This window comes from Hemiscyllium ocellatum, chromosome 34 (genome assembly GCF_020745735.1).
Source record: "Hemiscyllium ocellatum isolate sHemOce1 chromosome 34, sHemOce1.pat.X.cur, whole genome shotgun sequence".
In the NCBI taxonomy this organism is placed as follows: Eukaryota; Metazoa; Chordata; class Chondrichthyes; order Orectolobiformes; family Hemiscylliidae; genus Hemiscyllium; species Hemiscyllium ocellatum.
Window position 1 is genome coordinate 11293857 of NC_083434.1, and position 17136 is coordinate 11310992.

The 17136-nt window shown below is 37.0% G+C and overlaps 1 protein-coding gene across 3 annotated transcripts in view; it reads left to right on the forward strand.

Moving 5' to 3' along the window:
- LOC132832323 (lysine-specific histone demethylase 2) overlaps window positions 1-17136 on the forward strand; it is a 112828-nt gene that overhangs the window by 48020 nt on the left and 47672 nt on the right. For all 3 annotated transcript variants that reach the window (XM_060850238.1, XM_060850239.1, XM_060850240.1), the window contains exons 9-13: window positions 3798-3982; window positions 6448-6624; window positions 10660-10734; window positions 14953-15087; window positions 16316-16487. In XM_060850238.1, the coding sequence (XP_060706221.1) occupies window positions 3798-3982; window positions 6448-6624; window positions 10660-10734; window positions 14953-15087; window positions 16316-16487 (744 nt within the window). The remainder of the gene's footprint in view (window positions 1-3797; window positions 3983-6447; window positions 6625-10659; window positions 10735-14952; window positions 15088-16315; window positions 16488-17136) is intronic.

Genomic DNA, 17136 nt, shown 5'->3' on the forward strand with positions numbered 1-17136 from the left:
TCAGTGCAGACTCGGTGAGCTGAATGGCCTTATTCCACACTGTAGGGATTCTATGATATCTAACTAATAAGGCTGTATTAGCAAACACCATTGAACCCAACATTTTGGTTGTTGAATTTTTCCACAAATGCTAAGAGCTTGTGGTCATTATGTATCCGTGTTTTCCTTTAGCTGTGTGGTATGCAGTTTTCAAAATATTTAAGAATTAATAGCAATGCTTGAATTTATTTTTTCTATAATAGAGTGCCACTTCTGATTTCTATGTAATTTTTTTTTAATGAAATCCCCATTTGCTTCTGTATGTCTCACTCCTCGTCTTGTAACAGCACTGTGCCTAACTACCACTATCGGGTTCAGTAAATTTGGGGGCAGCCAACAGTGATTTATTGATCAAAATGCTTTTTAGTGTTTCAAACCTTGCATGGCTACATTATCATAGCTGCCTTTTGTAATAAGTCTGTCTGGGGAGGAGCTATGGTGCTGTAGGTTTATACAAAATTAAACCAGAAACTCTACATCCCCAAAAATCTCAATTTTGTGATAGTTTCAGGGACAGTGCATTTCAGTAAAGATTGTATTTAAGCTGCCATTGGCAGTGCTTGGGGCTTAGATGAGAGTGGTGCTAGAAAAGCACAGCAGGTCAGGCAGCATCCGAGGAGCAGGAAAATCGACGTTTCGGGCCAAAGCCCTTCATCAGGAATCAATTGGCAGTGCTTGGCCTTGCTGTACTCTCTGCCATAAGTAGGGTACCTGCCTCGTTCATAAACTCAATTTTGATAAATTTATCACTAAATCAGCTAAATGTAATTTTCAAAATAAGCTGTTAATTGTTCCAAGTGGTGCCTTCAAGTGAAAATGCACATCACTATGTAAAGATAAACCACACAATTGGGAATGTATACTAACCATCTCTGAAAAGTGGTTGAGTTTTTTTTTATCCCAAATGATATTAAATCTCTCACTGTCAACTTCTAAGGAATTAGTTGAGAATCTGTTTTCAACTCAACATTAGCCTTTCTATGTGCTGAATCTGGTTAAAGCATCAAGGTTGGGCATTGGTATGAATAGGGAGCTCCAGCTGCTAAGACAAGGTTTAAGTAAGTGGTTTTCAAACTTGGATTTCTATTTTCACTGCGTTTATTTCTCTGGACCTAATCTAAGGATTCCCCTGCAATCCATATCATGTGTGACTAAAGTTGTATGCTGTAGCTTGTTGCTATAGATTTCTTCAAATTCTGTAAGTCATCTTGTTCTCGTTGCAAATATGAAAGCACGCCATCTAGCCTCTCTAATAGTTTAGTGTTAGCTAACCAAAGGGACTGAATTTGGGAATTGTCTGGACCTCTTTCTGCCTCATTCTCACTATCCCTTTCATCCTCCACTGTTACTACTACCTGAAATATCTGCATTTGCTTATCCTCTGGCTGACTGATATTGCTTCAACGTACTGGCGTAATGCAGCCAATTATTTTTCCAGTGATTTGGGTTGTCTATCCAATAACTCACTTGACTGATTTTTTTTTGAGTACCTTATGTGGCCGACTGGATTGTGTTTTCAATGGTCATGTTATAAAGGTGGCAATATTAACATCTTAACCCTTGGTTGAAATATTTGTGGTTAGGCACGCTTATCAATCCATTTATTCTTTGTTGTTTACAATGCTGGAAAGTGTTTTGAGCTCATATGCAGACATCTGCAATTCCAGTGTAACATGGAAAATTTGATCCTCTTGTCTGAAATCTTTCCTGGGTTAGTTTTAGAGGACTTCTTAGTTCATGTCCATAAACTAATTCAAAAGGACTAAAACCAGTAGATTCATCAGGTAAATCTTGAATGCCAATCAATAGAAATTTGAGTTCTTTGCCCTACTCTTGGAGATTTTCATGACAGCATGTTCTTACTATTTTTGAAAGTTTGACAGTACCTTTCTAAAATTCCTGTGTCTATGGCTAATATGTGAAAGACTCTAACTGTATTATACCTAGACTATACTCATTCCACAAAATGTTTATACATAAATGAGAAATTTGATATGGATTACCAGTGGAGTTTCAGGCAGATCAAGTGAAGACCTCTATCTTAGCACTAACTGTTCTTGAGGGTATAGTCTCTGAAAACAGAGCCTCCATTTCCAGACTAATAAGGATATTCTCATGTCCAGCTTTGTTTTCAGTAATGATCTACTAACACACTGGTTCCTCAAACTTGTGTACAAATTAAATATGACAGTATTATTTCATTTTATTGGTTTCCCACCAGCTGACATAAATAGAACATTTTACAAAACTAGACCACATTCCTGTGAAGAGTTGGTGAGTAAAAATGTCAATACATGCAGTTGGTCTTCAGATTCCTACATGTTACATCAGAGGAATTTCATGAGCAATCCTTTAATATCTGTTGACATAATTTAGATGATACCACTATCTGGTGAGCTATCATCCATTTACAGGACAGTGAGGAGGTCTCCAATTCTGACAAGGAAGTTCACTCCTCCTCCTCCTCCTGCTTTGGCTTGAGCTGATTGAGATTTATTACTTACCTCTTAGTTGGCTTGTTGAGTCTCAGTCGAAGAAAGTTTATTGAATGCTTCTGTCCCATTATTCAAGTCTTCAAGGAAAGTTTGATCAAATAACCAAATATCTGTCTGTGGTGCCAACTTGAACTCATGATTAACTTTTTTTGTGATGTTGCTCAGTTCCTGTGATGAAAGAAAAGCTCTTGAAATCTCCTCCTGCAGCAGTTTTGAGTCCTTGACTTAGCTTGGCTTTCTGTGGCTGTGAGAGAAGCTGCAACTTTTGCTCCGGCCAAATCATTTCCTACAGGTGGATCAACACTTGAGGCAAACGATGGACAATCTCTTCAATTATAGTCCCAGACATTAGATCATACTCTAAGTTCTCCTGATGCAAAGACACAGGTGTATATGGACTGTTAACATTTTTTTGCCAAAACTTTGGTATCCAATGCATGTTCTTGTGGAAAAGGTGTCTTTCCCCTGCAAGAATTTGGGTGGCATATGTATCTGTTGGTATAACTGCAGGTTTACCAACATTTGAGCAATGTTGCATTTGAGGAATAAGCAATTTCTTTCTCCTTTGAGAAGCATTTTGTTACAAAATGCTACTATCTTGTATAATTCTGCAGTTGAGGGGGGAAAGCACTTTAAGCCAATAAGTTTTAGTTCTTGAAGGAAAAAGATAATATGACATGTTCAGATGCTGTAGATAGATAGATGTCACCATCGCCATTGCCATCACTATTTTGTAAGTACAGCTTGCTCAGGAAATACAGAAAGAAAGGTTCTTCCAGATGCGCTCTCAGAGCACAATTGAGTTTCTCATTGGTTTTACAATGGGAATATTTGAATAAACAGGAGAGTTGACTTGGAAACTCTTTTCACTGTCCCAGGCTGGTTACTAATTGTAAAAGACAACTAATCTCAAAGCATCATATACATCCAGATGTTTGTAACCCTGGCAAAATGTCTACGTTAAACAAGCAATTATTGTAATACCTGTAAACTATGAAGAAATACATTGTTGAAAATAACTTTGTCTCTTTACATTGGGCTATTTTTTAAAAAGATCAGACCCACAGAACTTTGAAATAAATCTGTTTTTCTACATTATTCAAAAGTTTTTAAGTTTATAAATTATGAACATGAAACACTTTCGTAACACTGTGAAGGTTTATAATAGCATAACAGCAGTATCAAGAAAAAATACTGATTAAAACTAAATTTAACCTGTACCTTATTCATAAATTGAATTAACTTTGAGTCTGTTGTGATCAGTTGCAGGAATGAGTCCTTACTTCCAACCTTTCTATCAACCCAATGAATGTGGAAAAGCCCTTTGTGTGAGACCAGATGTGATGGAACTGGATGAGTTGTATGAGTTTCCTGAATATTCCCGGGATCCTACAATGTACTTAGCATTGAGAAATCTAATTTTGGCTCTTTGGCATATTAATTGCAAAGTAAGCCTTTAGCATGCCTAATTTCTAGTTGCTTTCCCTTACTCATTTCTTTAGCATGTTTTTTTCTAATGCCGCATTTCCTAAAAGTGACATCAACATAGTTCCACCAATAACATTTTTCTTATGGCCAAAATTTATGAATCCAAATAACTAGTTGATATATTGTTTGAATGCGACAGATGTTGTAATTACCCTGGACTCTTGCTTCCATGGAGTACTCTAGCAAGTTTACATGTGTGTAGAGGACTTTCCTTTGCTCCCCTTTATTCTTCGTCTGTGTTTGAAGGCTAAGTTCTAATTCTAAACTTCACAGGAGTTGAACATAAGGCCATCTTACAAACATCAATGTCAGCAATATTTGCATGTGTACCAAAAGGAATCCCAGTATCTACTTTAGTACTTTAATAGAAAGTTTCCTTTCCTATTCCCAAAGGAATGCAGCATGTTTTTCAATTCTGAAGCAGGCAGAATTCAATTTATAAAATATTGAAATTCAGAGTATACCCAATGAAATGTCCTCAAGAATTTTATCATCTTTGATTTGTTCTTTGAATCTGAGCGCAAATGGCTTATTTTTTGTTTGTGTGAATGATTCTGAATCTCTTTGTGAGCATTTGACATTTGCTCAACAAATTAGCGATAGCATGTGAACAACTAGTATCCAATAATTGAGTCATAGGGATGTACAGCATGGAAATAGACCCTTCAGTCAAACTTGTCCATGCCAACCAGATATCCCAATCCAATCTATTCACACTTGCTAGCACCTGGTCCATATCCCTCCAAACCCTTCCTATTCATACACCCAACCAGATGCCTTTTAAATGTTGTAATTGTACTAGCCTCCACCACTTCCTCTGGCAGCTCATTACATACGAACCATTCTCTGTGTGAAAAAGTTGCCACTTGAGTCTCTTTTGTATCTTTGCCCTCTCATCCTAAACCTATGTCCTTGAGTTCTGGACTCCCCACCCCATCCTATCCATGCCCCTCATGATTTTATAAACCTCTGCAAGGTCACCCCTCAGTATGAAGTTAAAATCCCACGAGTGAAAAGTTATTTGGTCCAAAAGGGAGCAAGTTAAAGGCCCTATTATCTTCCAACTTCAGAGCAAAAGTGAATATGTTGCTGATTGTGTTTGCAGAGTTCTGGTAGTTTACATACAGGAATGCTTTTGAAAATGCAAAAGATCCACATACCTGCAGTTAATGGTATCACATCAAATGAAAATCATATTCAAGTTCCAAATGGGCATCAGTATCGTCAAAACATGTGTTTTGTGGGACAAAATTTCAGATGTGAGCTCAGTGAACATATTGTTATGCAAAAATAAAGTTTTCTCTCTCTATAGTTCTGCTTTCTTTTGTACTAGAAATGTCAATATTTCTAGTTTGACCTCTTCAGTCCTCCTGCTGCACTTTTTCTGCTGTTATACCACCTTAATGTTAGTCTTTTAGTTGATCTAAAAGTCTTTATTACAGTTATGATACAGTTTCACCAGATATGTATTTCATCTTGCATTAGAATAAACTTATACTGTCTTCACTTTATTATTTTCTCTCTCTTGCTGATTCCCTTATCATGACATTATTTAACTTTGCATTTAACATTTAATGACCATTTGACTCATTTGACTTCCGTTGGTTCTGGAACTAAAGTATTCCATCTGATTGCAAGTTTCTGCTTGTTTCTGTGCCGTTTTTCTACTTTTCTAATTTTTTTTCAGTTTATATTTTGGTATTCCATATTTAAATAATGCGTTGTGAAATGGGGGAAGAATTCCCCAAGTCTCCTTCAGTTTCTAAGAATATGCTTGAGTATATTCTGCACTAGCATGTTTGAATATGCAATGTTCTATCTGAGTGATTTCCAAACCCCCTCAGAACAGTTTTTTTTAAAAATGAAGCTTTGTAAAGGTTTTTCATTGTAGTTTGGATTTCTTATTGATATATTAGTGAATGATTACTCTGTGATTGCTGATCATTATAATTTAAACATTTTGCATGCTTCCTTGAATTGTTTTGTTTAACATTAACATGTCTTGTTCACTTTGTGAATCTTGGATTGCACTTTCACCATAGCTCAGGTGCCATAGCTGCCATTCTTTCTATGTTATCAAGAAAATGGTTATATAACCTGCCTCTTGCAACTTAATTGACACACTATTGTGAAACAGACATGACATATGTTTACTAATGTACACTGTAATTAGCTTGCACATTCCTATTAGAAAAATCAGCAGAGTATTAATGATGCAAAAGTAATTGGGGTCTTTAAATGCGGTGATGGCTACATAGTTGGGATGTTTAGACATTGAGCAATATGGAATAGGACTGGAAATTGGGGTTAAGATGATTGTGCTATCAACAAAATATCAATGTGTTCAATGGATAAAGTTTATTTGTCTTCCTGTTATGTCTTAAAGAAAAATGCTAAATTGTCTGCCCTTGTCTTTCATCTACAGGAGGTTCTTACTCCACAAAAGTGTGCAAACCATATAGTTGTTCGAGGGCTTGTTCGTATTCGTTGTGTCCTGGAAGTGGAGAAGATTTTATATTTTGTGACAAGAAAGGGCTTGGTCAACACTGGGATCTTGGCTGTTAACTTAGATCATCCCCTTCTGCCCAGTTATTATCACAAGGTTGGACAGTACTTGTTTCTTTTTTGTTTTTCTTTTAGATTTTCTAAATATAACTTTTAAAAAACTGATTTCTAAACATGGGGGAGAAAAGGATGCTTTTTGGGTAATTCAATTTAAAAAGTTAATTTGCAATTTTTTGAATGGTAAATACTATACTTCAAAATAACTACTTGAAAATAATTCATTTGTCTGACTTGATAACTAAATAGTGTACCAATTTTGCTGGATAATGTGATTGAAAAATGAAAGAAAATAATCCTGTGTTCATTTATTTTGCTTCATGTTACTTTGATCATTAATGTTTAATGGGTGTTCTTGGATACTAGCAAAATTCCTCTGCATGTGTGTTGGCAAGCTGTTCAAATTATAACTCCAGGGATCAAGCAGATGAAAAATGGTTAAAAGTTATTGTTTAATTATTTCAAAATTATGAATGAAATGAAGTTTAAAGCACTGGAAGAGCCAAATGACCTGTTATAACCACAGTGGTTGCAAGAAGTTCAATAATCTTTTCTAGCTCTTTGCCCATAAATGCACATACTTATATGTTCTAAATGCAATGGGGGTTTCTGCCATGACCACCTTTTTAAGGCAGTAAATGTGAGACACCCTCAACTCAATGAAATAAACTTTCTTCAATTTCTTGTTACTCCTCCTACCTTGAAATAATACACAGACAGGCAGCCCAATCAGATCAGCCTTCCTTTTCCTGTATTCGCCACACAGTGAAGTTAAAACTGACCCTCAAAATTGACCCTGGACTTCTTGACTTTGTGAATGACTGATAGTAGACACTAAATTTGTAGCTTAAACAAAAGAATTAACAATTTATTAATATTAATAATGTTCTGGAAGAGCAAAGGTAAACTGCATGGTAATCTAATTATTCAATAATTTAAGATCAATCTTGTTTGATTCTAACCCCTCCCTGACTCACTCAAAGGCCAGCAAACAGACATAGGGAAGGGATAAATCGAAAGATAAAACCGGCAACTGACCAGTTCACCAAACCTGACTCCACAAAACATAAGATCTCAGATGCATGGGATTGTACCTTGCTTAGTTTCTAAAAACACCGATGCATGAAAATCGCTTCCAAATAACTGAGGAATTAGTGAGTTTTGAAAAGATTTGTCACTCAGGCTGAGCAAGCAAACCTACATCCAGAACTGAGAAAAATTCACTTCATGCTTAGAATTGCAGTTATATTATCCAAACTTTCAATAAGTTGATAAAGGAGGGTAGCCAAGGACTTCTGACCTGTAGTCAAAGCCACAATCTTTCTGACTTGAACATAATTAAAAACCAAATTAAACTTTGGTTTCTTTTTCATAGGCTGGCTGACTCCCAATGGGACATCTATTAACTTTCATACATGAATGATCTGTTTCAGCATAATGCATTGCTGGAATCAAATATCCACAGCATTCTTTGAACAAGAATCAACCACAAATAGTCAACCACAGTCTTAGCTTAAACAAACATTAATTTGTCTGTTCATTGTATTAGAAATAAGCTGTTGCTCACAGTCCATAGGTCACCTTCAGCTCTCAGCTCATGGTTCAACCAAAAATGATAAAGTAATAAAAATAAAGTGAAATATCAGTGAGGATTCTAAACCAGTTGATTCAAAAATATGCCCCCATTTAATTGACTTCTGCTGAGAGAAACAGTCTATCCAATCTAATAAATTCCTCATAAATCTTTACACCTCAATTCAATCTGCCTTCAGCTATTTCTGCTCCAAAAATCAACCCTAGATCTACCTAATCTATCTTTAGCTAAAGCGCTTAATTCTTGGTAGCATCCTCACAAGTCATTTATACAGATTTGAGCATTTGTTTCCTGCAATGCATTTTTGTAATGAATAAGCAGTAATGTAACTAGTGTTTTACAGAATTGGAAATAATTTTCCTGGTATTATTCAATATGAATTAGCCAATAAAGGGGAATTGTGCCTAATGATTTTTTAATCATCAGAGTGAAATTGTTACAATCGCAATAAATACTGCTTGTCATTCATTAGAATTGCCCCTTCCTGTTAAATGCTCTTAAGCTTTTGCAAGGCCACTTGTTCTAAGTCATAGATTGAAATGGCCACTTAAGGCACCTAGAACCTTTTGTGAATGAGAGACAAACAACTTCCTGTTTCATAAAGATTAAGGAATTGTTAATTAGCAGTGCAGATTCTGAACCATGAAGTTAGAAAAGTCTCAGATCAGGACATAAAAACAAGTGAAGAAATATTGCAATAAGAGAGAAGAATAAACCAGGCAAGTTTTTAAAAAAAAACAAGATTTCATTTTTTAAAATGTAAAAACAATTAAAATTTAATAGACTGAATGAAAACCCATACTGGTAGAAGTTAGTTTTAAAATTGTTTTTCCTCGATTGAGTCACTGCACAGTTAAGAGTACAGGATATAATAGGCAAGCTGTAACTTTGTGATTTCAGTTCACATTTATGATGCATGTACAGGAACTTGGCAAACTCAGTACACTTAAATGGACAGCTAGAAAGTGAGATGTGGTTTTTCAGAGCTTATGGCAGCAAGATGTAGCTCAATATTTAGTGCCAACAATTAGTATTAATTACTTTTACAATAAATTCTGTCCTATTGTAGTTAATTTTCTGTTAAATATCATCTTGGAATATTAAAACTCCTCTTGCTGCAAAGCTGAGTATAATTTATCATTGTTAAAGTATCAGAGGTACATTTAACAGGGTGATGGTTGATACTTAATCCATTCAGTCTCCTGTTTCATGCTAAGTTCCCCACCATTTTTCTCACTCTGTTTTAAATTTGGGAGTCACGTTCCTTTTTGGAGTTGTACTTGCTTGTTGGTTATGTAATGTTAACTACTAGTTGCAGTCCCTCAGAAAATGAAATGTCTCTGTCTCTGCCTGCACACAAAAGATGTGGACAGCATTCAGACTTTGGCTAGAAAGTAGCAAGTAAAATTCATACCAGTGGCCATGTCCAACAAGGCAGAATCTACTCACCTCCCCATGATGTTGAATGGCATTACTAATAACGATGAACTTCCCACCATCAACATCCTTGTTAACATTGAAGTCAAAATTACCTGAACTCATGATCTAAATACAGTTACATGAGAGGCTGGGAATTTTGGAAAAACCACCTGTTCAGTCTCTCCAAAGCCTGTCCACTATCCATAATGCACAAATTAGGAGTGTGAATGCCTGAATGAGTGTGGCTTCATTCACTCTGGAGCAGCTCAGTGCTCTTCATGGCAAAGTAAGCAGTTATATTCCAGTCTGAATTGGTAACATATGGTGATTTATTTGAGTCATGTGGCCAAAATCTTCCTAAAATGCAGTGTGGGTGTACGTAGACCACAGCAGATCACGAAGATCACTCACCACCAACTTCTCAAGGGCAGTTAGCGATGGGCAATAAATGCAGGCCTGAGATGTCCACATTTCATAAACAAAGTCTGATTAAGTTAATCCCTGAGATTCTTTGCAGTTGCTGTGACATCAATTATTGATGTTGGTGTCACTCTCAGAATTTTGAGTATTCCATGGTATTTTGGTAAATTGACTCCTCTGTGTTACACAAGACTGGTAGTTCATTTCAACTGACACATTTTATTAAAAATAAAATGCCATGCTCTTACTAAGGGTTGGAAAGTTTTGAATAATTTGTTTAATATTAGAGGACTGTAAACATAGTTGTTTATTTGACTTTTGTTGGAGCCTTCTGTTTTTACCAATAAATAAAACAAAACTGTTCTCATGTTTTGCAGTCATTATAGTATGTTGATCTTAATTAACAACCCTCTAGGTGTTTGCTTTTCAAAATTATCTAAATAAATGACTGAAGTTATTAGTTGTTGAAATTTTGTTGCTTTTACAAGATTCTATCACTTTTCTTGTCATGTTATTGATTCAGTAGTTGACTTATTACTGAAAATATAACAAACCAATTTTCCTGAGTAAAGTTCTATCTAATATTTATATTGAATATTTTTAGATTTGTGATTATCAATTGTGTATTCTTATTTTTGACAGAAAAATGTTATTGTAATTGGCGCTGGTGCAGCAGGCTTAGCAGCTGCACGACAACTGCAAAATTTTGGAATTAAGGTAAGTCAGCTCTTTAGAAAACTTGTAATTTAAAAATTAGTCACAAAAGCTCAATTTTAGTTTACTAACCGACTTCATCAAATTTAATAAACATGTCTATTTGATATAACTAAATTGGGTCAGTTTACAAAGAAAATAGATGCATGGAAAATTGTTTGGTTGCCTTAATGGTCTGACTTAAATACGTGTGCAACCACATTCACTGAGAAGTGAGGTCGCTAATATTGACTTTAAGCACCTAACATTACAAGGAGAAGTTATGATAAAATCCCTATGAAGTCAATTAACTGACTTGTTTTGATGTTTGATAATTGAGCTGGTTGTTTGAAAATGTATTGTTAGAATTTGCTTTCTAATATTCCTATCCTCTTTCCTCCTTTCACCTAGCTGGGGTACAATTCCATGTGTGTTGCCTTTTCCATCTCATTTCAGTGTGACTATCCATTGTTAGTTAGGGAGTGCATTATAGTTGAGCTGCTCCTGACCTTATTCACTGACATCCATTTTTCAGTAGCAGTAACAGTTTCATAGTCACCAGTTGTTTGTTCTCTTCTCATTATGTGTCTCTTTACAATTTTGAAGAACACATGGTGGAATTTGTTAATGTAATTTGAAGGAATGTGTATTTTGATAGGGGAGGAGTGGGAATGGGAGTAGAAAGCTTTTCGTAGTAAATTTTGTTGGTATGTTTAATTTGTGCAAAGTACTTGGTAAAAATCCAGCTTCAGATTTTATCCTAATTTTTTTAAACTTAATTGTCAGTAAAGAATTACATACTTGGTGACTTGTTGAGTCCAGAAATATTTAATTAAATATCTTTCTAGTTCAGACTGTTGTTCCCAAACATTTTAATCAGTCATTCGATCAGTATTGTTGATGGATTGCGAAACCTAGAGTCAGGGCATATGGCCTCAATCTTGATAGACTTGTCAGGAGCAAATTTAAGAAATGCTACACACAGATGTCATAGAAATTTTGGCATCTCTTGTTCAATTAATACTAAGTCAGTTTTATTTTAAATCTAGAATTGATAAATTAGGCTTAATCACAGTATTAAGGGATATGGAGTAAAGACCAGTGTTCACATTAGTTCACAGATCAGCCATGATCTCATTAAATTGCTGAACAAGATCAAAAGGCTAAATGGTCTGCTACAGTTCCCTTTTACCAGCAATTGCCAGTTATCTGTAAATAGCTAGCTGTTTTTAAGGTAACTGTCTCTTGCATAGGTCAGACAATTGTTTTCTTCAGCTTAACTTGGAAGAAATCTAGAAAGGTTGCAGGAGCATATCCTGCAAGTGACCGGGGGAAATGAAAGAATTTTTTTGGATACAAGACCCCCATTGAGTACTGGGGGCCATACAACAGATGGTGTGTAGTACACAAGGTGCTCAGTAAGATGCAGGCTATCATGAAGGCCCCTAGACCTAAGAATATATCTCAACTGAGATCATTCTTTGGGCTTGTACATTACTATGGTTTTTGGCTGAATTGGAAACCATTCTAAAACCCTTGCATCTGTTGCTGGGAAAGGGTGACTGTGGGAATGTGCCCAGGAATGTGAGGAGGTTTATATGGAGGCAAAGCAAAAAGGTTTGGGGTGGCTGAAGATGGACTCTCAGATTAAGGAGAAAGTTGGATAATGTCACCCCTTCACCCATGCCTCATCATGTGACATCAGATTCACAGTTTTCACAACCAGTAGAGGGACTTATTTCGAGTGGCCATGGGTGCCCACTCAAAGTGGCCTGAGGTGGTGGTGATGAAGTCAGTATCAGCAGAAGTAACAGTAGGCCGAGTGGGTGAAATCTCTTGCAGATTCAGGAATCCCAAACAAATTGAGAGTGACAATGGTCCATAATGTTTGGTGCATATCTTCAAGGAGTTCCTGGAAAATCGCAGTCATACATGTACCAGTCAGCTCCATGTCACCGTGCAACAAACGGCCAGGTGGAGAGATTTGTTCAAACCTTGAAGCAGGCCTTAAAGGTGTCTCGAGAGGAAGGTTTGCTTGGACAGTGACTCAACAGTTTCCTTAGCATATACAGGGACATGCCACAGTGTTCACTGGAACCCTCTATGTTCTTATGGTTCTCCATTGGCAGTTGAACACTGTTTGAGTTACTGCAGCTGGAAAAGACCAGAGAGGTGACAGATCGAAATCAAGAAGGACAGATGGCCAGAAGGATGGGAACTTCGAGGCCAAGGGTATTCCATGGAGGAGATTTTGAACTTTATACAATTTAGAGGTTGGCCTGGAATTATATGTTTGGGGAAGAACTGATCCCAGCGGTAGAAGTGGTTCACACAGGACTGTTGTCACGTATGGTGCAGACTTGGGGTGAACTGGTCTGGAGGAGAGACATGGACCAGCTGGATGCTGCACCTCATCAATGGTAAAGGGCGGGGGGTTGCTGGGAAATGTCCCTCAAAAGACCAAGCTAGTCCAGATGGGAACTGTGATGTTGACAAGTCATGTGTGTCTACAGCAGAGTTGGTCATAACCAGGGAGGAGACAACAGTAGTGCCAGAGGTCAACAGTGAGGGACATCTATGCAGAACAACAGGACCTTCCTGAAACCTGGGAAACTACACTAGGAAAGGTTCCTCAGCTGGGACAGTCTTCTAGGAATCGTCATCACTCTGATCATGTCATTGTGGTCGAAGGAAGGTCATTTGTTTTTTTACCATTTGTTTGTAAAAATTCCTGATGATGTACATCTCTTACCTACAGTGCCTGTATTATAGTTATAATTATTGGATTTATATGTAATATAAACATTTTAAATGATTTGGAGATGCTGGTGTTGGACTGGGGTGTACAAAGTTCAAAATCTCACAACACCAGGTTATAGTCCAACAGGTTTAATTGGAAGCACACGAGCTTTTAGAGCGACGCTCCTTCAGGTCCTTCATCAGGACTATCACCTGATGAAGGAGCGGTGCTCCGAAAGCTAGTGTGCTTCCAATTAAACCTGTTGGACTATAACCTGGTGTTGTGAGATTTTGAACTTTATACAATTTAGAGGTTGTATTGAGATAAAGGGGAAGGGGTGTTATGTATGTAGTTAAGTGTGTGTGCTCCTTTAAAAGAGTGAGTCAGATGACCTGGAGGTGGGAGCCTGGGGAGGCAGTGTAAAAACCAACTTTGGAGTTGATAGATCTATAATAAAGTATTCCCTGTTCAGGTTTATCCTCTATCTACCTCTTATTCTATAAGCAGTTCTAATGGATCACAAACAAAACACATTCAGATTAGATCACATTACTTAGTGTGGAAACAGGCCCTTTGGTCCAACGAGTCCACACGGGCCAACCGAAGAGCAACCCACCCAGACCCATTCCCCTACGTTTATCTCTTCACCTAACACTACGGGCAATTTAGCATGGCCAATTCACCTTGCCTGCGCGTTTTTGGACTGTGGGAAGAAACCGGAGCACCCAGAGGAAACCCACACAGACACTGGGAGAATGTGCAAACTCCACACAGACAGTTGCCTGAGGTGGGACTTGAACCCGGGTCTCTGGCACAGAGGCAGCAGTGCTCACCACTGTGCCACCCTACTGCCCAGATAGTATCTAGTAAACTATCTTTGTATGTTTTAAGGCAATATATTGAAATATAACCTAATAAAACTCCTCTTATTCAGTATGCAATGGGAAAGGCTGATGCTGGCACATCAAAAATGCCCAGGGACATCACCCGTCCTAATTGTGGGAGCATTGTGGTTGGTGATGTGCCAGGCCGCTCATATTTTACTGTACTGGTTTGCTTAATCCTGGCTCTTTGCACACAATTTGCTCAGCCTTTGATTTAAGAAGTCAGCATCTTGATAGTGAATGTTTAAAGGAATCTCGCTTGTAATTCTAAGCATGTTTGAAATTTCTGGGAAGCATATTGAATTTGAGATTCTTCCCTTTAACAATTCATTTCCGTAATGGTGCTTGTGCATCCCCTGAATCATTGTTTGGTGATTAGATGTTTAAGAATAGGCTGTACAGCAAAGATTTTATTTTCTTTTGATAGAGTTGACTATTTCGTTTTCTTTTAGTGACAGCTATTGTCACTTTAAGTTGCTTGACCAACTAAAAATAAACTGGATTTAAGTGTTAGAATGGGTTCTGTGTATGGTTTCAGAGGGAAGACTTCTAACAAATGATCACTGGTAGTTGTGCCAATAAAGAAATGGATTTTCTGATTGTTGCATTTCACATTAGGTAATGGTGCTGGAAGCCAGAGATCGGATTGGTGGACGTATTTGGGATGACCACTGTCTCGGTGTGACTGTAGGAAAAGGAGCACAGATTGTTAATGGCTGCATAAACAACCCTATAGCACTAATGTGTGAGCAAGTGGGTTTTTGTATTATATAGCAATATTATGACTGCATTAATCATTGACCTGTTTGAATAATGGTTTTCACAGATTGCGTTTTTTGTCTTAATGATTTATTATAATTTACAACTTTTTTTCCTTGAATATTTTTTGCCCATCATTTTGGTTGCCTGACTTAAGTTAGCAATTTTTGGTTTTATGTGCTGCTTGCAAATGAAACAATATTGATTTACTTTACTCTAACTACTCTTTCGAAACAAAAGTAAATTAGTGCTGACTCATGGTCCTTTTTAATAGCAAAAGGAGAGAAATTCAGTTTTTATTCTTGCAAGTCAGTAGTGTCCTTGGCTCACTATCTTCAGTAGTTTGGTGAGTGACCTTTCCTATATATTAGGACCAGAAATGGGGATATTCACTGTGCAATGATCAATGTGATCTGCTTCTCTTCAGAAATTGAAGCAGACTATGTCCAGTGTAGCAAGACCCCAACGTTCATACTTGTGTAGATAAATGGCAAGTATCTTCTATGCCACACAAGTGTCAGGCTCTTCTCCCCCACCCCCCACCCCCCTCCCCCCCCCCCACCCCCCCCACTCCCAGCCCAGACAATCAATAACATTTAACATCACTAAATTCTGCTGTATTAGCATCCGGAAGTTACCATTGACCAGCAGTTGAACTATGCTAACTATATAAACTCGATGGCTAAAAGAGCAACTAGGAATTTAGAGATACACGTTTCACCGTCAAACTTGCAAAACCTGACCAGAAATTACAATACCCAAGTCGAGAGTATGATGGCATACTGTCCACTTGTATATTATTATTAAGTAGAATTCCCATAACCTGTACGTTGAAAAAGTTGTTGGGGAAGAGGTTGTTCTCAGGCTGTGCAAATGTATTTCTATGGAGGTATATAGAGGAATGAATCCAGATGTTGCTTTGCTGTTCCTTACTGATGTTTACCAACACCTGAATGCCACTTAAAATTTTGATGTATTTACTTCTTCATCCCCCATTCCTCCAGTAATGGAGATGGTAGGAACCATTAAAATTACAGAGACTATAGCTTGAAATCTTGTGGTCACCACTTTAGCATGGTAGCGTCCTAAGTTATTGGTTCACATAATTGTAGAATTTTTGTTTACTCAAGTTGCTACTGGCAGAAGTCCAAATTAATTTGTTGAAATACGAAAAATGTGTATAAGCTTTGTTGAATCCTTTTGAAATTAATTTCTTCTGCAGCTTGGAAGTAAGATGCACAAATTGGGGGATAGGTGTGATCTAATTGAAGAAGGTGGAAGGGTGGTTGATCCCACCATAGACAAATGCATTGACTTCCATTTCAATGCAATGCTGGATGTTGTAGCAGAATGGAGAAAAGACAAGAAACAATTTCAAGATGTGCCTCTTGGAGGTGAGTTGTCTCGAAACAACTTTCATGAATGTTGTTTAGAGTTCATATAATCTGGATTTAATCCTTAAAAGTCATGACACTGAGCTAAGTATTCTATTTGTTTAGAATTCACAAAACTAATATCTAAATTTAAAGATCTAAAATCTAAATCAGCTATTTTACAATAATTTAAAGTTAAAAGAATATTTAGGGAAAGAATAAGGTCCATTAAGACCACAGTGGTAATTTGTGCGTGGAACAGGAAGGATGTAGGTAGATTTCTAAATGAATACTAAAATTTAACATTAAAAACTGGAAATCTGAAAAAAAACAAATTACTGGAAAAACTTTGCAGAAAAACTCTGGCAGCATCTGTAGAGAGAAAAGAACACCTTCTTCCATGTTCTTTACCCCATTAAAAATCTCACAACACCAGGTTATAGTCCAACAGCTTTAATTGGAAGCACACTAGCTTTTGGAGCAACGCTCCTTCATCAGGTGATAGTGGAGGGCTCGATCGTAACACAGAATTTATAGCAAAAACTTGCAGCGTGATGTAACTGAAATTATATGTTGAAAAATTGATTGTCTGTTTAAGCCTTTCATCTGTTAGAATACAGTAATAGTTTCACTTCTTTCAGGTGTACATCACAAAACCTTTTTTTTAGAG